Source organism: Miniopterus schreibersii (assembly GCF_964146895.1).
Source record: "Miniopterus schreibersii genome assembly, chromosome: 6".
NCBI classification, from domain to species: domain Eukaryota; kingdom Metazoa; phylum Chordata; class Mammalia; order Chiroptera; family Miniopteridae; genus Miniopterus; species Miniopterus schreibersii.
Window position 1 is genome coordinate 2,780,415 of NC_138107.1, and position 24,566 is coordinate 2,804,980.

Sequence of the window (24,566 nt, forward strand, 5' to 3'; positions counted from 1 at the left end):
CAGGTTCCACTCCCACTATAACTTCCACCACAACCTCTTCAACCACAGCTGGTTCCACTCCCACTGCAGTTTCCACCTCCACTGAACCTTCCACCACACCCTCTGGAACTTCTGTAGGTTCCACCCCCACTGTACTTTCCACCAAAGACTCTAAAACCACTGAGAGTTCCACTTCCACTGCAGCTTCCACTCCCACAGAAGCTCCTACCACAGCCTCTGGAACCACCTCAGTTCCCACTCACACTGAAGCTTCCACTACCACTATAGCTCCCACCACAGCCTCTGGAACTACTGCTGGTTCCACTCCCAATGAAGGTTCCACTCCCAGTGTAGCTCCCACCACAACCTCTGGGACCACAGCTGGTTCCACTCCCACTGCAGGTTCTATCTCCACTGAAGCTTCCGCAACACCCTCTGGATCCTCTGTAGGTTACACTCCAACTGCAGGTTCCACTCCCAATGCAGCCTCCGCAACAGGTTCTACAATCACTTCAGCTTCCACTCCCACTGCAGTTTCCAGCACAGCCTCTAAAACCACTGAGAGTTCCACTTCCACTGCAGCTTCCACTCCCACTGAAGCTTCTACCACAGCCTCTGGAACCACTGCAGTTCCCACTCACACTGAAGCTTCCACTACCACTGTAGCTCCCACCACAGCCTCTGGAACTACTGCTGGGTCCACTCCCAATGAAGGTTCCACTCCCAGTGTAGCTCCCACCACAACCTCTGGGACCACAGCTGGTTCCACTCCCACTGCAGGTTCTATCTCCACTGAAGCTTCCGCAACACCCTCTGGAACCTCTGTAGGTTCCACTACAACTGCAGGTTCCACTCCCAATGCAACCTCCGCAACAGGTTCTACAATCACTTCAGCTTCCACTCCCACTGCAGTTTCCAGCACAGCCTCTAAAACCACTGAGAGTTCCACTTCCACTGCAGCTTCCACTCCCACTGAAGCTTCTACCACAGCCTCTGGAACCACTGCAGTTCCCACTCACACTGAAGCTTCCACTACCACTGTAGCTCCCACCACAGCCTCTGGAACTACTGCTAGTTCCACTCCCAATGCAGGTTCCACTCCCAGTATAGCTTCCACCACAACCTCTGGGACCACAGCTGGTTCCACTCCCACTGCAGTTTCCACCTCCACTGAACCTTTCACAACACCCTCTGGAACCTCTGTAGGTTCTATTCAAACTGCAGGTTCCACTCCCAATGCAGCCTCCACAACAGGCTCTAGAATCCCTTCAGCTTCCACTCCCACTGCAGTTTTCACCACACCCTCTGGAACTACTGCAGGTTCCACTCACACTGAAGCTTCCACTACCACTGTAGCTCCCACCACAGCTTCTGGAACCATTGCCAGTTCCACTCCCAATGCAGGTTCCACTCCCACTATAACTTTCACCACAACCTCTGGAATCACAGCTGGTTCCACTCCCACAGCAGTTTCCACCTCCACTGAACCTTCCACAACACCCTCTGGAACTTCTGTAGGTTCCACCCCCACTGCACTTTCCACCATAGCCTCTAAAACCACTGAGAGTTCCACTTCCACTGCAGCTTCCACTCCCACAGAAGCTCCTACCACAGCCCCTGGAACCACTGCAGTTCCCACTCACACTGAAGCTTCCACTGCCACTATAGCTCCCACCACAGCCTCTGGAACTACTGCTAGTTCCACTCCCAATGCAGGTTCCACTCCCAGTGTAGCTTCCACCACAACATCTGGGACCACAGCTGGTTCCACTCCCACTGCAGGTTCTACCTCCACTGAAGCTTCCACAACACCCTCTGGAACCTCTGTAGGTTTCACTCCAACTGCAGGTTCCACTACCAATGAAGCCTCCACAACAGGCTCTAGAACCACTTCAGCTTCCTCTCCCACTGCAGTTTCCAGCACAGCCTCTGGAACCACTGCTAGTTCCACTCACACTGCAACTTTGACCCCAACTGAAGCTTCTACCACAGCCACTGGAACCCCTGCAGGTTCTACTCACACTGCAGCTTCCACTCCCACTGAAGCCTCTACCACAGCCTCTGGAACCACTGCTGGTTCCACTCCCATGTCTGGTTCCACCCTCACTGCAGCTTCCACACCCAATTCAAGTTCCCCCCCCACTGCAGCTCCCACAACACCATCTGGAACCTCTTTGGGTTCCACTCTCACTGCAGCTTCCACAACAGGCTCTGGAACCACTGGAGTATCCACTGCCACTGCAGCATTCACTCCCATTGCAGTTTCCACCACAGCCTCTGGAACCGCTGCTGGTTCCACTCCCACATCTGGTTCCACCCCTAATGAAGCTTCCACAACACCTTCTGGAACCTCTGCAGGTTCCACTCCAACTGCAAGTTCCCCTCCCACTGCAGTTTCCACAACAGGCTCCGGAACCACTGCAGGTTCCACCCCCACTGAAGCTTCTACACCTTCTGGAACCTCTGCAGGTTCCATTCCAACTGCAGTTTCCACTCCCACTGCAGGTTCCACCCCCACTGCAGCTTCCACAACACCCTCTGGAACCTCTTCAGGTTCCACTCCCACTGCAGGTTCTTCTCCCACTGCAGCTTACAGCACAGCATTTGGACCAACTGCAGCTTCCACTTCCACTGCAGGTTCCACCTTTACTGTAGCTTCCACCCCTAATTTAACTTCCACCCCCACTGAAGCTTCCACAACATCTTCTGGAACCACTGCAGCTTCCACTCCCACTGCAGGTTCCACTCCCAATGCAGTTTCCACCACAGCCTCTGGAACCACTGCTGGTTCCACTCCCATGTCTGGTTCCACCCCCACTGAAGCTTCCACAACACCTTCTGGAACTTCTCTAGGTTCCACTCCAACTGCAGGTTCCACAGCAGGCTCTACAACCACTGTAGTTCCCACTCCCACTGCAGGTTCCACCCTCACTTCAGCTTCCACCCCCAATTCAAGTTCCACCCCCACTGCAGTTTCCACAACACCATCTGGAACCTCTTTGGGTTCCGCTCCCACTGCAGCTTCCACCACAGCCTCTGGAACCACTGCTGGTTCCACTCCCACTGCAGGTTCCACCCCTACTGAAGCTTCCACAACACCTTCTGGGACCTCTGCAGGTTCCACTCCAACTGCAGGTTCCACCCTCAATGCAGGTTCCATTCTCACTACAATTTCTAACACAGCCTCTGGAACCACTGCAGGTTCCACCCTCACTGCAGCTTCCATCCCCAATTCAGGTTCCACTCCCACAGCTGCTTCCACAACAGGCTCTACAACCCCGGCAGTATCCACTGCCACTGCAGCCGCCACTCGCATTGAAGTTTCCACTCCCACTGCAGCTTTCACAACAGGCTCTGGAACCACTGCAACTTCCACTCCCGCTGCTGCTTCCACCACAGCCTCTCGAACCATGGCAAGTTCCATTCCCACTGCAGGTTCCACTCCTACTGCAGCTTCCACTTCCACTTCCACTCTTACCACTGCCTCAGGAACCAATGCAGGTTCCCCTCCCACTGCAGGTTCCACTCCCACTGCAGCTTTCACCCCCACTGAAGCTTCTACCACAGCCTCTGGAACCACCTCAGGTTCCACTCCCACTACTGGCTCCACTCCCACTGCAGCTTCCACAACTGGCTCTGTAACCACTGCAGGTTCCACTCCCACTTCAGGTTCCACCCTCAGTGCAGGTTCCACTCTCACTACAGCTTCTAACACAGCCTCTGGAACCACTGCAGGTTCCACTCCCACTGCAGGTTCCACCCTCACTGCAGCTTCCATCCCCAATTCAGGTTCCACTCCCACAGCTCCTTCCACAACAGGCTCTGCAACCCCTGCAACATCCACTGCCACTGCAGGTTCCACCCTCACTGCAGCTTCCACCCCCACTGCAGGTTCCACTCTTGCTGCAGTTTCCACCACAGCCTCTGGAACCACTGCAGCTTCCACTCTCACTGCTGCTTCCACCACAGCCTCTCGAACCATCGCAAGTTCCACTCCCACTGTAGCTTCCACTCCCACTGCAGCTTCCACTCCCACTGCAGCTTCCACTTCCACTTCCACTCTTACCACCGCCTCAGGAACCAATGCAGGTTCCACTCCCACTGCAGGTTCCACTCCCACTGCAGCTTTCACCCCCACTGAAGCTTCTACCACAGCCTCTGGAACCATTGCAGGTTCTACTCCCAGTGCAGGCTCCACCCTCACTGCAGCTTCTACCCCCCCTACAGATTCCAGCCCCAGTCCAGTTTCCACCACAGCCTCTGGAACCACTCCAGGTTCCACTCCCACTACTGGTTCCACCCTCACTGCAGCTTCCACTACAGCATTTGTGCCCTCAAAAGTCTCTACTCCAGCCTCTGAGTCCACTATTGCCTATACCACACTCTCTGAGATCACCATGGCTTCCACAATATCTCTGCCCATAACACCTTCCACTCCACGACCTGAGACCAACATGACCTCCCGCTCACCTTTGGAGGTCACCTCAGAGCCTGTTAGGAGCATGACCTCCACCATGCTGCCCTCCACACCATCCATGAGCACCACAGCCTCCAGCACAGGTTCAGGCCCCACCACGTCCACCACGGCCTCTTCCTCATCCTCTCAGCTCACCACAGATTTGTCCACTGTTTCTGCACCTACTACAGACAGCACCACAGTTTCTGGGGCCCTGACTGTCTCAACCACAGCCTTTAAGAGCACCGTCCCAGCATCTGTGCCAGCCACCTCACCTTCTGGGCCCACCACAGCCTTCATTTTGACCTCACCACACCTGTTGGCCTCCACCTCTACTTCTGGGACCATGGAAGTCTCCACGAGTGTCTCTAGACCCTTCACAGACTCTTTCACCACCTCGGTGTCCACGAAGGTGACTGACTTTTCTAGTGGATCCATGAGCAGTGCCGTTGTATCAGGTACTAACATCCCTAAGCACCTTCTCAGCTGTTCCTATCATTTCCGGTCTAGACTCCAGTCAAGTCACCACACATATGAGCTATAATTCTATGCCCTCTTCTTGATTCCTACTTATTTCTTTCTGTTCTGGCCTCACCTCCTTTTGTTTCGTGCCCATCATTTCCGTCCCAATCAGAAACACTTCTTTGCCAATATCCCCCTCACAAGCTGGTTGTATCCTATCACTTCTGCCAACAGTGAACTCACCGCAGCTCTATTGAAAACCATCCCAATCTGTCAGATACTCTCACTCCTGTGCCAGGTACAGTCAGCTCTATTCATTCATCCTACCACCTGTGACACCACCACCCCATCTTCAATATACTGACCCCTGGTTCAGTCCATGGGCCAAGTCTCACCTGCTGTCTGTTTTTCCAAATATAGTGTCATTGGAGCACCGCCCACCTACTCATTAACATCTCAGCTGCTTTCCAGCTACTTTGCATAGCTGTGACACAGCCAGTGTGACCCAAATCCCTTTAAAAATTCACTGTCTGACCCTTTACAAGAAATCTTTGCCAACCTCCGTTCTAGTCTTAGGCCGCGGTGATTTCCTCATACTCTGGCACTTGCTCTGAGCAAAACCACGTCCGCACTTGCCACCAGCACTCGTGTGGGACAGGAGTCCCCTGCTGTGCTCTGGGCTGCCCCCACTAGTGCAATGGGGTCACTGCTCTGTGCCCTGTAGCCACTTCTGACCTATACACAGCTGTGGCCGTGGGAGCCTCCCCTCCACTGCCTCTGCTGGAGCAGGGCCTCCACTTGTTCTGAGTCCACCCCCTGCCCCGGGCCAGCCTCCTCCGCGTGGGCCAGCTTCTCCCACACTTGCTCAGAGCACACTCACCTAGACTTCCTTGACCACCAGGATCGTGGAGGTCGTGTCACCTCTGACCCCAGCCATGGCCACCGCCTCGCCCATGAGTAGGTCCCATCCTACCATCTCCTTCTCCAGCACCCTCCCTGCACCCAGTGACTACATCACACAAGGTCACTTTGATCCCTTTGACTGGCCGCTTCTGACCTTGAATGGGTCTCGTGTGTCTGCATGAATGGAGGTCACATTTCCAACCCTGCCTCCACCAACAGCACCTCCAGTGGACATACTCTGCCTCCTCTTCTCTGAGGCACTCACCTTGCTTTGGGGCCCATGGCCTGCACTGAGTCGCTTTCTGCCATCTCTCCTCCCACCACCACGACATAGGAGTATTGGGTTCAACTCCTCTGCCCTAAGTCCACCTCCCTCCCCTTTAACTGTCTCACTACAAATGCACATATTGTGGGACCTGTTTCCTAGGCCCTGGGACGGCCGAAAGCAGACCAACTACCGCCACCTCTGTCACCACTGGAATGGAGTCCACAACCACGGCTACCGGCAGTGCTGTCCCAGGGACAGGCCTGAGCACCTCTGGCCTGGGCTCCCCCACAGCAGGAGCATCATCCACCTCAGTCCCAGGTGTCACCCCTGAGCTGACCACCGCTCCCAGAGCCAGCACCACCCTCCATAAAACGGGCTCAGTCACCACGGGCACAAACGCAGTTCACGAGAGCCAGACGCCAACAAACGTGCCTCAACCAGGTGGACATTTGCAGGGCTGGGCCATCGTCCTCATCTCTCTGGCCGCTGTCGTGGTTGGCACTGGATTGTTAGTGGGACTGAGCTTTTGCCTGGTGAGTGTCAAAGATGCGTTCACAGGGGAACTGGCCAAGAAAGCAGATGAGGCCTGGGAATGGACTGCATATAAGTAGTGCGGTTAGTGTATCCAGACAGAGGACAACAGGTGCCTGGGCTACAAAGAAAGGAATCGCTTAGCATGTGACAGAGCCCCGAGAGAGGGACTGAGTTAGGGAAGGTGCGAGGTATAAGGTGAAAGAAAAGGAAAAGGGTGATGTTAGGGCCACAGGGAAACAAACTTGTGTGACTGGAGAAAAAAATAGAAAAAAGTTATTTAAAGTAAGTCATGTTTCTTAATAAAACAAAATCTGGACTTTCGAATATTTTGGTGCTGGAAGAAGAATCTCCGAGGAGTGAGGGGCCTCGGCCGGCCCTTTGCCACTTCCTCCCCCACTAACTTCAGTGCCCGTTACTCGGGGCACTTGCTCCGTTGTGAGCCCTTCGGAGGTGAGGCGGAGAGGAAGAGCCTGTGCTTGCTCTCTCAGCTCTGCTGATCAACAAGAATTGTCAGAACATGTCACCAAACCCGAGGGAGAATAGAAAAGTAAACACGAAACGGGAAACGGCCGTGGTCAGCCATCAAAGTGCGGCAGCTGGCTGTCTTCCCTCGCACCCTGGGCCGGTGCTCACAGCCATCTGCCGTCCTGTCCTGTCGGGGCGGCTACTCTCATGTCACACTGAATCTCTTACTCTCTGGTCTTGACTTTTCTCCAATCACATATTTTCCTTATTCTGACGTTAAAATTTATTTACATTTTTCACATTTTCTTACGGTTTCTGGCAAAATGTTCACATTTGAGGAATGATGCAGAATATGATCGGTGGTGGTCTGGGGCTGGTCTCACAGCCCCACAAGAGACTGTGCATCTCTTTCCAACTCTGAACTCATTGATGTCACATTGGTAGGTTAAAATATGCTGTGGTGGTCGTATTTATACCATTGAAATGTGAAATACTACAAATCACATCTTTTACCCTGTGAGAGCTGGTTGTTAAACAATGACCAGTCACCACTGGCAAAAGTGGTTAAAGAAATGAGAAATGCACTGTGGTCACCAAGGGCTGGCCTAGCATAGCCAGTTTGCTAGGATTCTTTATTTCTAAGTTCTCAGCCTGTCTCCATAGATAGGCTACAAAATAAAGACCCATCATCCAGGAATGACTTTCTAAGTTACTTTATAATTTTATGTGCACGGTCAGTAGAACTAACATTGAGATTTTGCTAAGTGCCTGACCAGGGCCGAGTGCTTGCAATGCACCATGTCCTTTAATTCGCTCTGTAATCCTATGGTGATATTATATCCACCCTCCAGGTGAGGGGCTGGAGCTCCATGGTCCAGCACATGCCGAAGTGGCAGATCTGGGACTCCTACCCAGGGTGGCCGGGTTCTGGAGTTCATGCCTGTCATCTCATGGCTTTCTGGAGGCTCTCTATTCCTTTTTCTTGTCCTCAGCTTCGTTACTCACTAACCAAGTGAAAGGCTCTGTCTCCACGTGATCTCTGCATCTTTCACAGGGAGTGTAGATCCACTTTGATAACCTCACCACACTCTGAGAGCATGTTAATAAGGTAACAAGGAAGGGTGTGTCATCAGGTAGAGAAGCAGTAAAACAGCCAGGAGAGGGAGGCTTGCAGGGACACAAGGTCGGTGGTAAAAGGGAGAAAACTATCCTTCTGTAAAGGGAGACTGACGGTGAAAGGGAATGGGCAGTAGTCAGGAGAAGAGAACTTAACTTTATATTATGTTTTCTCTTTTAGAGGGACCTTTTCTCCCCCCTGATAAACAGCGGCACGTATTACCCTCACAGCCAGAGCACTGGCCTTGGTCTGGACCTGGACATAGGACTGGGCCCCGGAAGGTTCCACAGCTTGGGAAATGAGCTGGGCCCCGGAGGAGCACGTGGCTTTGGACAGGGAGTGGGCCATGAGTTGAGCCACAGCCACGGGGGTGGTTATGACATGAATCATGGGGGGCATCATGGACATGGGGGACGCCACCGAGGACGCCATGGGGTGGGCCACGGGGGAGGCCATGGCGGGACATGGTGGCTGTGGCCCTAGGCTGAATTCTGGAACACATCCTGGAGAAAGGAAGTGTAGGGCAAAAGGGGGTCATGGAGGAAAGGAAAAGAATGATGGTGGGATGATTAAAATGGAGTATAAAGAGACTCTCAGGGGGTCAGCCAAGATCGAGAAAGGAACCAGCAAAAGGGCCTCAGACCTTGGCCCACGCTGGGAAGATGAGGCAGACGCCGGGGGTGGGGAGATGCCCAGCTTGCGCTGGGAGGCGAGCTCCAGTCCCGCCTGCCTGAGTCCTGCCTGCGTCTTGGGCTCGGCCGCAGGGAGTCCCGGTGACCATCCTCAGCGCTTCTCTCCCGTTTCCCACCACCCAAGTCCTGGTCGGTGTTTCTCATCCCTGCGTCTCCTCAGGGTCCTATAAATGCTACTGCATCTGTAAGACACGAAATCAGATAATAAATGTATATCAGGGCCACACGATTACTTGGTTTTTTCTTTTTCTTTCAGCTTTCTCTGTGACTTTTGTGTGTGTGTGTGTGTGTGTGTGTGTGTGTGTGCTTAGTATGTACCAAGTGTCTTTAAATACATCATCTTTTTAATCATCAAAAAATCCTGTAAGGAGAACCTTGGGGTAGGCAAAGATATTTAAACTAGTTACAAAAAGCACCAGCTCACTGTAAGAGAAAAGCCTGGTGATGATTCGGACTTCAAGTTCAGCATCAGAATATATCTTTGAGAGACGGAACCAGCTATTGTAGTGCTCACACTGGACCAAGGACTCAGCCAGAACGCAGAAAGAACTACACATCAGTAAGAAAAAGACAATGCAATTCTCAAACAGGCAGGAGGTTGGATATATAGTTAAAAGAAGGTACAAAATGGTCTGTGAACACTTGAAAAGGTGCTGAATATTATTATTTATTAGAGAAATGGGAGTAAAACCACAACGAGACACCATTGCTGTACACAACTACTAGAATTTAAGACTGCCGATACCAAGTCCTGGCAAGGATGCTGAAGAACTGGAATCCTCCTACATTGTTAGTGAGAGTGTAAATATAATTACTTTGGGGAAATGTCTGGCAGCACTATAATTAAATATACATGTATCCTGTAACCCAACAATTCCGCTCCTGAATACACATATCCAACAGAAATGAGCGCCTGTGTCCACCGAAAGAAGTGTCTCATAGCAGCTTCATTTATAACAGTGCCAAGCTGGAAATTACCCCAAATCCATTAACGTCAGGAGGGGCAAATAAACTGTGGCACATTCGTGCAATGGGAAGCTATCCTGTAGTGAAAAAAATGAACTACTGAACCACACAATAGCACTAATGAATCTCACAGACGTAATGTTGAGTAGAGTAGATCAAAAAGCACAAGAGTACGAGCCGTGTAATTCCCCTTACGCGTAGCTCAAGGACACGTGACAGTAACCTGTGCCCAAGGTCAGGGCTGTGGCTGTCAGGGAGGGAGCTCTGTGGGAGGGAGGCGACGTGCTCTGTATTTTGCCTGGGGGGAAACATATCTAAAGCTTCACTGAAATGTGTGCATAAGATTTGTGCACTTCCTCGTATGTAAGTTATACCTCAATTAAAAAATAGAAGGTACCGTCTGAGACCTTCTTTTCCTGACAACGTCATGATTTCCTTTTAGAGAGTGTGGCTGGGGACAGGGAGATCCACCGGGCGGCGGGGAGGCCCAGCGGGCTGGGGGAAGCATCCTGTGCAGCACAGGCGGCAGCTGCTGTTTCCATGGGGGCATCGCGCTGGCTCCAGGCTGGGACAGGCCCAGTGCACCCACCCCGCACCAGGTCGCTCTGGAAAGTGACGGCCCGTGGGGAGGGCAGCACTGTCTCCGCTGTTAGCAGCTCAGGTGCCAGCAAGGGAGCGTCCTCCTGGACCATCCTGCTGAACTCTGAACCTCCTGTTCCCAGTGACGCCCTGAGCCGGTGCGACCCCCCACCCGGGGCCATGGCGACACCCAACTCCCTAGCGTCCCCCGCAGTAATTGCTGCATCCAGGCCCCACGCATGGTAATTAAGCAGCTTTTCTTGCCCTTTGCCGTGGAACAGAAACCGCCCGCTGTATCCCAGAGTGGGGTTGGCCCTGCCCCGAAGCTCAGCTGCTCGAAGACCAAGCTCAGGTTCCCAGGTTTGAAGGTCAGCTTTCCGAAATCTCTTCTTACACCAAATACTGTGTCAGCCAGGGCTCACTAATGAAAATAGAGTCCATTCTGAATGTTTCAAGAATAAAGGGAGTTAGTACAAAAGCAGGTGCTTATAGAATGAGCTGAGGAGCCGGAGGAGTGCTGGTGGGATGGGCAGCCAGCTGCCCCGGTTCCCAGCTGCGGAGCCCAGCGGCGGGCAGGGGCTGCAGAGGCGGGACGCGGCCTCCCCGGCCACCGCCAAGCCCTCAGCGGAGCCCACCTGCCCAGCCGTGGCCATCACCAAAGGAAGTCTAAGTCTCATGAGACTTTATCTCACTGGAGGAACAGAAGATTGTGTCTGGACCTGCTGGCGAGGAAGCATGGAAGATGCAGGCCCCAGGCCCAGGTCCCTGCCGCCGGGGAGAGTGCAGAGGACGAGCCCAGACAGCGACTCAGATCACAGCGCCGTGGCCACAGTGGGCCTGGAGAGAGCAGAGCAAACTACAGAGAGACAGCCGGCCTCTTGTCTAACCACCGCTAAGGGGATCTCAATGCTAAGATTAGAAAGCAGTAGAGAGAATCTGGAATTCAGAAATTCCTAAATAGGACTTTTTTGGGGGGGGAAGGGGGTAAATTGTAAAAGAAAAATAAATATTATATTGTGACTGTAATTTTTCTACTTGTATACAAGTGTTTGGACCCAAAAATGTCCAACAGTGGAGTAAATTAATGTCTCATTCTGTAAACAAGACCAAGTTTTAAGGCATCAGCCCCTGCATCACTGTCCCCTCATGGTCGTCAGACTGGCTCTCAAAACTGGCATCCATTTAAATTCAGTGATCCCACTTCTAGGAATATATCCTAAGAAGGCAGAAACCCCAATCGGAAGGAATATATGTGCCCCTCTGTTCATAGCAGTGTTATTTACAATAGCTAAGATGTGGAAACAGCCAAGTCCCCATCAGTAGATGAGTGGATTAAAAACTGTGATACATTCACACCATGGATACTACGCAGCTGTAGAAAGAAGGATCCTTTACCCTTTGGGACAGTGTGGAGGGATCTGGAGGGTATTATGTGGAGTGAAATAAGCCAGGCAGAGAAAGACAAGTACCACATGATCTCACTTATAGGTGGAATCTAACGAACAAAATAAATTGATGAACAAAACAGATCCAGAGACATTGAAACATGCAACAGACTGACACAGAGGGAAGGGGTGGGGGCAGGAAGAAATTAACCAAAGAGCTTATGCGCATATATGCATAACCCGTGGGCGACACAGTGTGGGGAAGGCCTGGGGGGCTGGAGTGGGGCGGAGGGAGTCCGTGGAAGGGGCCTCTGTAGCAGAGTCAGCAATAAAGATAAAACGAACAAAACCCGGCCGAACGTGACCCCTTCCAGCCGACTGTGCTCTGCCTTACGTGCTGGCCGCAGCCTCAGCCAAGCACTTGAGTAGCGTTCGGCACGTGGAACACTCAGTAAACACTATCAGTACCTATTATTATTATTTTAATTGTTTTATTTTTATCGAATTTATTGGGGTGATATTGACTTGCCAAACCATACAGGTTTCAAGTGTGTGACTCAATAAAACACCACCGTGCACCCACTGCCCCAAGCAGAGCCTCCCTCCAGCCGCATTTCTCCCCCTCTGCCCCCCTCCACCTCCCCACCCTGCTTCCCTCTGGCTCTCACCTCGCTGTTGTCTGTGTCATTAGCTGTTATGAGGCTGTTTATTTGTGGATAGCTTTTGGAGGCGAGGAGGAAATCCTTTTATTTTTATTTGGGGGAATACTTTCCAGTAGGTGTCCACAGAAGCTGCCTTTCTGTAGCAGCCATGCTGTTTTTAACTGGAGCTTCCATCAATCAGGGGCCTGAAGGGAGCAGAGGTGGGGCAGGCAGGGCCAGCACCTCCTTGGCTCCTTTCCAAAGATGTTGTATCAGGGCCATTAACATTTTTTTGACAAAGCTATTGCATAAAAACAGACACATAGACCAGTGGACAGACTAGAGAGCTCAGAAATAAACCCACCTGTATACTGTGAACTAATCTTTGACAAGGTTGCCAAAATATACAATGGGGAGGGTTAGTCCCTTCAATAAATGGTACTGAGAAAACTGGACATTCACATGCAAAAGAGTGAAATTAAAGTCTGATCTCAGACCACTCATAAAAATCACTTGAAATGGCTAAAGAAGAACTTAAGGTAAGACCTGAAACTGTTAAACTTCTAGGAGAAAACATAAGAGGTAAATTCTTGGGCTTTGGTGTTATAATGATTTTTTGGATTTGACACCAAAAGGACAGACAACAAAAGCAAAAATAAACTATGGGACCACACTGCACATCAATGTTTCTGCACAAAAGAGCCCACAAAATGAAAAGGCAACTGATAGAAAGGGAGAACATAGTTGCAAACCATACATGTGGTAAGGGGTTAAAACCCAAAATATATAAGGAACTTCTACAACTCTACAGCAAAGAAAACCAACAACAAACAAACAAAACAAATGACCAGATTAAAAAATGGGCAAAGGACCTGAATAGACACTTCTCCAAAGAGGACATACAGATGGTCAAGAGACATATGAAAAAATTCTCAACGTCGGCGAGGGTGTGGAGAAAGGGGAGCCCTGGTGCTCTGCTGGTGGGAATGCAGACTGGGGCAGCCACTGTGGGAAACAGTGTGGAGGGGCCTCAAAAGATTAAAAGTGGAGCTGCCACAGGACCCAGCAATTCCACTTCTGGGTATTTATCCAAAGGAAAAGGAGACATCTGCACCCTTATGCTCATTGCAAGGTACAGTAGCTGACATATGGACACAATCCAAGTGTCCAATGATAGTGAATAGGTAAAGGAAATGCCACACACACACACACACACACACACACACACACAGGAGTATTATTCAACCATAAAAAAGGAAATTCTGCTATTGGTGACATGGTAGACTTGGAGGACATTATGCTAAGTGAAATAAGCTACAAAGAGAAAGACAAATACTGTATGACCTCAGTTATATGTGGAATCTAAAACAGCCAACCGCCTAGAAGCAGAGTAAAATGGTGATTGCCAGAGGCCGAGGGGTGGGTGAAATGAGGAGATTTTAGGAATAGGGTGCACACTCTCATTCATAAGCTGAACATGGTCTGAGGAGCTCATGTACAGTGTGGTGACTGTCGTTGATAATGCTGTATGGTGTAAGTGAAATTTGCTAAGAGCAGAAAGTAAGATGTGTAAGAATTCTCACACACAACACAGAGGGTAGCGGGGCAGAGAGCGCTTGTGCCCCAGATAGAACCGCCTCTGTGTTTTGTGATGCCAGCCCTGCTCCCAGAGCTAGGTGACTTGGGATCCAGTCCCTCGGGTGGCAGCTGTAACAGTGCGGGTGCTAGATATGTGACAAGCTCCTTCTCAGGAGAAGCCGGAGTGAGCCAGGAGATAGCAGGAGATGTGCCCACCAGCTCTTCCAGGCGTCCAGGAGGAAAACAGTCAGCTCCCACATGCAGGCTGATCAGAGCTGGACCCTCAGTCAAGCTCCTCCCAGGAGAACTGGGAGATGGGATCTTTGCCTGCTCTCCTGTGCTGAGCCCAGGGCGGGGGGCTTATGCACCCTTAGTGCTTTTTTGTTGAGTGTTGTGCTTTGAGACTGGTGAAGGCAGAGCCAGCAGGCTATCAGAGCTAGTAACTTGGGACCCAGTCCCCTGGGTGTCAGTTGAAAAAGTTGGGACACTAGCTGTGTGGACAAGCTCCTTGAAGGGAGAAGCTGGTGACTTGGCCTTATGATTAGAACAAGCTAGAGGGAGAAGGCGGGAGAGGTGCCCACCGGCCCTTTCCACCTTGGGAAGGATCCCAGCCAGCACCTAGATGTGGTCCAGACCCCCAAGCAGCAGCCGGGGAGTGGGCAGTGAAACCCCTCGGGCAAGGCCCAGATGTGCACCGCCTGCTCCTCACCTGAGCCTGGGCAGCTGCCGGGACGGCTTCCAGCCCTTTTAACAACCGACTCTGGTCTCCTACAGTCTTGTGGGACTCGAAATACAGGCCTCGGCGGCTCTCAGAGCTAGGTGATTGGAGGGTCCATGCTTCGGTGGCAGTTTGACAAGTTGGGGCACTGGAAGTATAGTCCAAACTCAACTCCTCAGGACGAAGCTGGGAGTTGGGGGTTCCATCCAATTGTAAGGTGCTATGGATTTATGGCTCGAGCGTGTTTTTCCCAGGCTTTCTCCTGGTTCTGTGTGGTACTTTCTAAGTCACCGTGTACACCCACTCAGCTGGTTCTGTGTGGCACTCTCTCAGTCACTCAGCTGGTTTCTGGGCACCTCTCAGAGGAAGCTGTCACTTGAGGTGCACTCAGTGTGACTGTGGGAGGAGGGGTCTGAAGCCTCCTACGTCGTCCTGGTGACGTTCCTCTGGCATGAAGGAACTCTGCTCCTCGAGCGTGGGTCGGCCCCACGCTCTCCCTCTCCGTCCCCGCTGCCCCTGGGAAGGGGGCTCCACAGTCGAGTGATATCAGTCACACCAAACGCGTCACTTATTCCTCTGCGCGCTCACTGCCCCATGCGAAGTTTGACGGCTCCGGTCATGTAGCTCGGACCTGGATTTGGGACCTTTGCTCGCTACTGAGCAAGCCTCCCCCAAGGGCGTGTCTTGGGTAGTCACTCCAGTGACAGGGCATTACTTTATTTTTAATTTTTAAATGCAAGTTTATGTCATTTAATGTTAGAGCAGTTTTAGGTTCAGGGCAAAGTTGAGGGGAAGGTATAGAGGTTTCCTGTGTACCCCGCCCCCACACACCCACAGCCTCCTCTTTATCAACATCCCCCATCAGAGCGGTGCATTTATCACAATGGGCGAACCTACATTGACACATGATTTAATTTTTTAAAACAGACATTATTTAGAGCAGTTTTAGCTTCAGAGCAAATTGGAGCAGAAAGTTCATTGTTCACGTATACTTCCTGCCCACACACAGCACAACCCCCTGTAATTTAATTTTTAACAATGCCCGTGTTTACCCATAAGGTCACACATGTCAACATAAGAAACACTGAAACCTTTAAAGAATTTTTGTGAGTTTATTTGAGCCAAACTGTCAACAATTGCAGGGATGCAAAATCTTAATGCATTGAGAAAATACTCCAGAAAATGGCAGTTTTACCACTTATTTTATACATTAGAATCAAAGGAGAAGACCTAAGGAGGTGACATGAAATCCACTGGTGACAGACTAGGGCCTGGAGGAAAGGTGGACCCGCAGCACGTGCAGCTTTCACACAGGCGGGCGCCGAAGGCCAGGGGGGTGCGCCGAGGCTGACGGCCATCTCGACGGGTGAGTAAAGGAAGGTTAAATTTCTTAAAAGGGGCTGGGGGATGGGACCTCAAAGGGAAGGCTACAGGGCACCGGGCCAAGGGCACTGGGTCCACGACGGCAGCAAACTATACTTAGGACAGTGAGACAAGGAAGGTGCGCGGAAGAGGCAGCAGGAGAGCCCAGGCGGGCGGCTCTGGCCACTGAGACGTCAGAGAGAGAGGGGCCTTGGGGCAGGTTCAGGGGTGAGCCCGGGACGAGCTGCTGCTGCCCACGGCTCCCCTGGTTGCAAGTCTATATATATATTTAGATTCAATACACAATTTTAATATATAAAGAACAAATAATATGTAAGATTTTTTCAGTGTTGCACATGGCTTATCAGAAGTGTACACTGAGCATTGGGAATAATTCATAGGCTCCCAATGTCTGAAGCACCACTGCTGGACGCCCCGACAGGGAACCATTGCTCTGGGCTTGCCTGGTGTCACTGACAGGACACCTGCCACCCCTGGGTGCTCCCTGTTTGAAGTTGGCTTTGAATCTTCAAGTTCCTCCCTAGGGCAGGCTGAAATCTCTAGGACATCCATTTTAATAAAAATATATGTATATAAGTAGAATAGTTACTATTATTACTTTTTATTTGGCAATGCTTCCCATGTAATTTTAAGTATATTTAATTGGCCTAATTAGTTTAAAAACTTTTCTTTTACAAGGAGAGAGAATAAAACCTTGAGGAATTCCAGGGCCCATTGGAATGACGCAAAGTCATCTTTGCATCATAGGTTAAAAAAGTCTCTTAAAATTTAAATTTCAGGAAGGTTGTCAAAATTAACCAAAAGATTATGACATAAATTTTGTAAACCTAGTGAAAGCACATTTTTATGGTAATAGCTTTAAAATTTGTCAATCAAACTTAAAAACAGTTTTAATATTAAATATTTTGTCTAGACTACAGAATTCTGTTTAATTTATATTAAGTATTTAATGTCTTCAGGCCAATAAAAGATTATACCCTAGTAATGTCATCCAGAGGCTGAAAATTCACCACACATAATGCACAGATGAACACATATCACATAAAGACCATATGCATAATTCGAATTATTAATTATTGCAGAGAAAAGGCAAGACTTTTTTATTTGCCCTTCATTATTATTATTATTATTATTATTATTTTAATCTCCACCCAGGGATATTTTTCCACAGAGCAGGAGCCGCCCCGAGACGGAAACACTCCCCTGCCAAGGCACGGTCGCCGCGGGACTCACGCACTGGCCTCTGCCTTGCCACCAGCCGCCCAGGGGCAGAGGCCAGTGCGCCTGACCCCACGCCAGCCACAGAGCCGTCGGCCCTGCTGCCGAACGCACAGGCCCTGGAGCAGGCCCACCCCGGGCGCGGGAACGGGCACCCCTGCTTCACCCAGCACTGCCCTGATCACCCACCTGTCACCACCCCAGGGCAGAACCAGCGCTCCTGCTTCAGGTAAGGCCAGCGGTGGCTGCCTCTGACCGAGGCGCAGCCTCCACAAGAACCGGCAGAACTTCGCCCCAGGCACATCCACCCCACCCTGCAACCTGCACCATGGTGGTACCAGCAGCTTTGCCCAGGACCAGTGGCCACCAGGACGGCAAAACAGCCTCTGCTGACGGCAGGCAACGGGCACAGGCACCATCCTGACCCCCAGTCCTCAGCACAAGCCCCGTGGGGACTACACGGTTCCCACCGCTGGGGCCTCGGCATCATTCTGGCCCTGACACCGCCACTTTCCAAACGGGTGCCATCACTCTTCCTGATCCAGTCGCTAGGGAGTAGGATCCACCTCTTCCATTCAAAGCTCAACCAAGTCAGGCACAGCCGCCCTAGTCCTACAGGGCCCTCCCAGGAGCCAGCGCACCACTTTTGTCCAGGACTCACCTGGCCTGGGCACTCTACCCCCACCCAGACACCTCTAGCCCCCCGAACAGGGGCCATCAGCACTGAAGAGGAACGCCGACATTTGGGCAGAGTGACCACTGGTGCAAACACATCCCCAAGCATAGGTCCACCCACCATAAGAAAAGACAGGCCTTCCAAGTCACTCAGCACCATGCCGGTCTCGGGCCATTCCAGCCCCGGCAGGTGAAACCTCCTCTGGCCAAGGCAGGTTTCCCAGGGGAGTAGGTGCAAGCACTGCTTCTCCAGGCACACCCGGCACTAGAACAGGGATCCCACCTCGACCGGCACCAACCCTACTCCTGGGGCTGGGACGTCACCCTCTGCCCTGGGCAACTCGCCCCCTGAGATAGGCTCTGCCAGCCCAGAGACCAGCACACCCACCTGTACCTCGCTCACCCCCAGTGGTGGAACAGGATCTCCCCTTGAAACAGTCACCCCCACTGGACTCACCGAGAGAAGCCTTGAGCAGATGGGCCCTTTCGGGGGGCACGCAGCGAGCAGCACTCGGTGACTCAGAGCCTGGCAGCCTGGCTCTCCCCCTCCTCTGGCTCCAGCGGGAGTAGGGCTGGGATTTCACCTGGCCAGTACCTGGCCTCGTTAATGAGGGTGCCAAGGGCGATGGCCAGCAAGTGAGGAAGCCTGGGCTACGAAACACAACCTCTAACTCCTATCGGTTCTGGAGGAAAAAAAACACCTTTCTACTTCAAAATGTTCTTGGGATTTTTACCCTTCCATCAGGGTGCTGAGATCCCAGTACCAACTTATTACTGACCACACCCCTCGCCCACCCCCACATGGAACTTTCCATCCCAGACAGTGAGCAGATGAACACCAAACCCTTGGCTAGGGCATCCTAGAATCTAGATTCCTAGGGCATTGGAGATCTTGCTCCCTGGCATATGTTGCCAGTTTGGCTCAAATAAACTCTTACAAAAATTCTCCAAAAAAATCTAGATACCTGCCCTCTTTCCGCCCAGCACCCCTCTTTCTACCACTGTCGATCCCCTTCCTGCCTCCAGAACTCAGTCACCCACTCAGTTCCACAAGCTCCAAGAGAAATGTATCTGTTCTGTTCGCCGGAGTTCACTGTCTAGCACACAGGGGACAATCACTAAATATCCCTGGGACGAGTCCCCAGCTATCTCCTGCTTGTCAGCTCGCATCCATCAGATCTCACATGCCAGGAGCATGCGTTCACCAAATGTCTCAGTGCCCTGAGGTGGTTCCCTGCTGGGAGCCGGGAGGGAACGGCTCGTCCTGATTACACACAGCAAACGTTAAAACTCCCACGGGCTGTTCCCAGCGTTTTGCCATGAACTGTGGCTGAAGGAACTGCCAGCCCCTTGGCCCTCTGCTGTCTTTGTCCCAACTTCCTCATTCAGCTGCCTTTGGGTCACTTCTGCCTTTGGGTCTTCTTCCCAGTGTCTTAGCAAGCCTGCACCCTAAGCCCTTGGTGCCTGGCAGCCGGGCAGCGTCTCCCTAATCGCTCAGCTTGTGGGGCACACAGCACTGAAGAGAACCAACCGAAGTTCCCCAGGGTGGAAAAGCTCCTGTGAAGTCCTCAAAAACAAAGGAGGGGCACCCCATCAAGGAGGGTTGGCAGGAGGGACATTCCCCTCCGATTGCCATTGCCCTCCGCAGGTGCCCCCCAGCCTGTGCAGGCGAGTGTCTGAGGACGGCTTCTGTGCGCAAATGCTCCCCCCAGCTGAGCCCACGCTGCCAGCCTGCCTCACTGGGCCCGGGCGGGGCGAGACGTGCACTTCCCGCTACCCGTCTCCACCAGTGGGCACAGATAGATGCACAGAGCTTCATGGGCATAAGGAAGGAAGTGTAGTGAAATGGTTACGAAGAATGAGTTTGGAGTATTTTTACCTTTGTTTTTAATATATTTAGTTCATTGTAAGCTAGTGTAATTTAATTTTTTAAAAATATATCTTTTATTGATTTCAGAGAGAGGAAGGGAGAGGGAGAGAGAGAGAAACATCAATGATGAGAGAGTCGTTGATCGGCTGCCTCCTGCAACCCCCCTACTAGGGTTCGAGCCCACAACCCAGGCATGTGCCCTGCCCGGGAATCGAACCTCCATCTCCTGGATCCTAGGTTGATGCTCAACCCCTGAACCATGCCGGCCGGGATATAATTTAATTTTTAATGATGGCTATATTGCCAAAAATCCTGAAAATTTAACAACCTGGGGCCTTTGCAGACAGGTGTGCACTGACCCCAGCACAGCACGGATCTTGCCTCCTCATGGCCCAGGGCCCCCTCTTCCCACCACACTCCTATACCAGAGACCCCAGGGTCTGTCCCTGGGCCTCCCTCACCGTCACTCGGGTGTGTGTTGTGTCCCTACCACGTGCTCAGCAGCCCAGCCTCCAGTCCCCATGTCCCGTCCACACTGAATCTCACCGTATGTGTCCTTCACTAAGCTCTGCTCAGCCAGCTTCCTTCTGACGCCCTGCCCTGCGCAGCACCCCAGCACTCGGGACTTCTTAGGGAGCAAGGTCTGGAGGTGGAGCAGGTTTGGCCCCGCTCCTCCCCAGGCCTGCCTCCTGGGACCATGTCACTCTCCACTCTCCCGCCCCCTGGCCTCTGTACCCCTCCTCCCACAGTGGGAAGAGCAGCAGGCCACGTGTTCAGCCCCTGCCCAGCCCAGACTGTGCTATAAAACCTTCTCTGAAAGAAAAAGAAAAGACGCGAGGTCCTGCGCAGAGGCCCCAGAGAGGGCGAGAGGGCCAGCTTCCCACGCCGTGGCCACAGGTCTCGGCTGCTGATTTCCAACAGGTTGAGGGCCCATTCTTTGGAGACCCAAACCCCCAGCACTCCAGCCTCAGACCCTCCACCTAGACACTCTCCCCCTTAAAGGCCCTCGGGTTTCTTCCTTCCTTTCTAGGCCCCCTCGCCTGGACTCCGGGGCCCTCCCGCCCCGCTGTGGGGAGAACACCGGAGGTGCCGGGAAAGCGCTGCCCCTCGCAGGCTGGATGTGCGTCACCTTCCTCTACCAGTGGGAATGGTGTGTGATCCTGTTTGAAAGAGGACAATCTTGGAGTCTGAGGGGAGTTCGTGGACAGTGCTGACAACTACTGGGATGCAGACCCTGCCTGTGAGCGGAGTTCTCATCAAAGGGGCAGGGCCAGTGTCGCTCTATCTTGCCCAGTCCACCCCAACATTGGTTCTCCATTCTGCCCGGGGCAGCAGCTCTTCTGCCCCCTTAGAGGTGTGCTGGTGCTAGAAGGGACCCATTCCCAGCACCTCTGGCAGCAGTCCCCTCGCCTCTAAATAAACACGCAGGAGGCCTGCTGTTCCACCTTCATGGCTTTAATTTTCTGGAACTTGCCCCCATGGCCCCTGAACACCACCAAACAGATCCATTTGCTCCCCTGAGGCAGCTTTCTGCCCCAAAGCCTCACTCAATCAGAGGCTTTAACACAGGCTCTGGGACTCTTCCCCCAAATGTAAATTTGCAGCCTTTCTGCCAGTCCACTGGCACTAGAGAGAGCACGCGAGGGGCGAGGAAGGGCTCCATCCAGGGAGAGCAGGGCCCTGAGCCCGGCGCACGGGAGCTGGGCGCCTGCGGCTGTTGGGGTGGCAGATCGGAACCCGCGGAACAGGGGCATGACGCTGAGGGAGGGCTCGGCCCCGGTCAACTCTAACCCGGGAACCGAGGAGCCTGAGCCCCTTCCCTGAATCCTGGGAGGCCTGATTTCTTCGAGCTACACGTGGATATTTTTTTGCCTGATCATGTGCTGAGGCCATTTGGGGTCCCTTAGCCGGTGGCTCCCAAACTTTTGTGTGTGTAAGAATTACCTGATGGTGGTAAAACTGCATGTTGCTGTCCCCTCACAGACCGACCCCTGGACGAGCTCTCCCTAGAAGAGAGGTACAATCCTGTTTGAAGAGGGGCTCACGGTGTACACGTGGGCCCTTAACTTCCTCTTTTCCATTTATCTGGAGAGGATCCTGAATTGTTAGAAGAGTAACACCTGCCCCTGGGGCTCCGGGTCACGTGACACCCCACACCTGGGTTAAGGTTGGGTGAGGGCCTGCTCCAGCGTCAGGCTGCCTAGATTTAAAGCCCTGTTCCACGGCCTGCTGGCTGCCTAACCTCTGAACCGCAGTTTCCCTGGGTCCGCAGGCACTTACAGGGAGGGGGAAGTGCGGGCGAGCACGCACCTGTGCAGGGCGAGGCACAGCCGCTGAGCGGTAAGGAGCCCTGGGACCCCGCAGGCCAGCACAGGGACCTGAGGCTGGAGGGTTAACTGTGTGGCTTTGCGTGCCGTGCCATGCCACCCGGGGCAGGTCCCAACCTGCGACAACAGACAGGAAGCCAACAGATCACTTTAACGTGTTGGGGGACATTTTTCAAACAAGAACCGATCACCTGGGCAAGTAGAAAGCAGAGGCTGGAATCTGTAAGGACTGGAATCCAGAGGCTGTTGTAATATCCCAGCAATAAAACAAACAAACAAACAAACAAACAAACAAACAAACAAACGCTGGACCACAGAAGCGCGGGAGTGGAAACCAAGGAGAAAGCAGCCCTCCAGAGGTCTCTGCCCTGCCCTTAAAAGAACCCCCTTCCATTTCTTTATTTCAGATTATAAGAGAAAGTTTCTTTAGAACATTACAGGCTCAGGAAACAAGTTACAGAGGCTTCTAAGGAGCCTTGGAGCTTAGGAGAAAGGCAAAGGCAAGGCGCCTGGGGGGGAAGAGGGGAGGGAGAGGCAGCCTCGTGCTTGGAGAGGGAGAGTGGCTCATGGTGACTTTTATTAAGTCTTGTTTTAAGGAGGACTTCATCTAATAGCTCCAGACAATTTTCTTAAAATTAATTCATCAAATGATGAATTCTTTAAATTTTCTTATTTCCTTTCAGTAATAATCCACGTCTCTCTCCTGCTGCAGCTGGACAGGGAGCAGAGACTGAAGCCACATTTTAGAGTTAAGAATGCACTTAAGAAAAATATACTTATTTATAAAAATGTTCATATGAAAGACTATATTCAAGAATATATGCAAAATAATTAATTCTTGACTGATGAATAATTACAAATATTATCTAATGAATAATATAGAGATTATAATCAAGAAAATAAGGCTACAGACTATAAATAGTACAATTATAGGGACAGAAACCAGACCTGTTTTGCCAGGATCTGGGAGTTGAGAGAAAGACCAACTGTAACAGACGGCGTGGTGGGGAGGCGGGGGCCGGCAAAACGGTTCAGTGGTGAGCATGGGACTCCACCAGAGTCCGCAGGACCATACTCTACAGAGAGCGGATGTTGCTGTCTGGAAATTTAGCCAATGAACCAGGGTGCGGGGAAAGGGGAACCCAGGCCCTGATAAATGAGCCACATAACCAGTCCAAAGGAAACGGGGAAAGGCAGGATTCTGAGTCTAAGGCCAAAGACAAAAAGAACTGCCCCCAAACGCTATACTCTAACTGGTAAATCTGTTTCTCTCGTGGGTGTGGGTTAACAACTCTGAACCACTATGTGTTCATGAGGGTTGAATAAATAGGGATAAATATTGTAGATACTGTTACGCCGTCTCAGAGAAAAGAGTTGCAAATAAGGGAAAGGAGACAGCTGAATGAACCCTGCATTACCCTCGGTGAACCCCAGGTACCAAGATGGACTCATGCCTGTGTTTTATATGCAGAGAGGTAACTCAAATAAACGCAGGTGTGTTTATGCATGAGTTAATATAATACTTGTGTTTCCTAACTCTAACTTCTGTGAGAGGCAAGCAGCAGCACCTCCGTAGCAAGAAGCCCATCTAGTGCCAGAGGTTGGCTTCTAAATACAATTCTCTAACAAAAAGAACCAGAGCTGCATGGAGAAGCGACGGTTCCAGGGCCTGGGCAGAGAACATACAAAGTGAGCACAGAGTCTCTGTCACGCAAAACCTAAGGAGGTACTTTGAAAAGTGGACAGAAGATATTAAAAAGGCACCTGAGCCAACCTGAAAGAGTTCAGTTACTGGAGATGAGCCACTGGACACTCTGGGGAGAATGGAGCGAAGAGGGCAGGCGAGGCTGGAGTTTAGACCCCACCGCCCCACCGCCCCCCCAGTCAGCACCGCTCCTCCCCGTGAAGCACAGGGTCTCCCCAGGCTCTTGCCCAGGCAGGCGGGCTCCTGTGGCCTGTGGGAAAGGAAGCCCTGCCCCTCTGAGCACTGAGACTCCTGTGTAGAACCCCCGGGGTCTAGGGCTCTGCATCAGGGTGATGCCACCTGTGGTGACAAGCTGGGGCCCCCGTTATGGCTCAGCTCTGGGCTTCTGCACTGTGGAGTCTCTCTCCTGGCCTCTCGGAGCAGGCCGTGGCCAAGGAGAGGAAGGATGGCAAGGTGGAGAGGAGGGCGCAGAGCTGCTGCTCCCAGCCTGGCGGAGTCTCTTGAGATGAAGAGGCTGTTACATCACCCCTTGGTCCTGCCCTGCCGCCTCTCACGGGGTGTTAGCAACTGGGTGAGAGAACTGACCTGGGAAAGATGGATGGAAAGGCTCCCCAGGGCATGCGGAGGTGGGGTTGGAGCCCTGGA

General features: G+C 52.1%; 1 protein-coding gene across 1 annotated transcript in view; it reads right to left on the minus strand.

Annotated features, from left to right (window-relative positions):
* Nucleotides 1-8,196: 8,196 nt before the first annotated feature.
* LOC308558670 (uncharacterized protein C6orf15 homolog) overlaps nt 8,197-24,566 on the minus strand; it is a gene marked incomplete at both ends in the record, with an annotated part of 43,123 nt that continues 26,753 nt past the window's right edge. Inside the window, 2 exons of the mRNA XM_081140591.1 lie at nt 8,197-8,280; nt 8,407-8,687. Of these exons, the coding sequence (XP_080996717.1) occupies nt 8,197-8,280; nt 8,407-8,687 (365 nt within the window). The remainder of the gene's footprint in view (nt 8,281-8,406; nt 8,688-24,566) is intronic.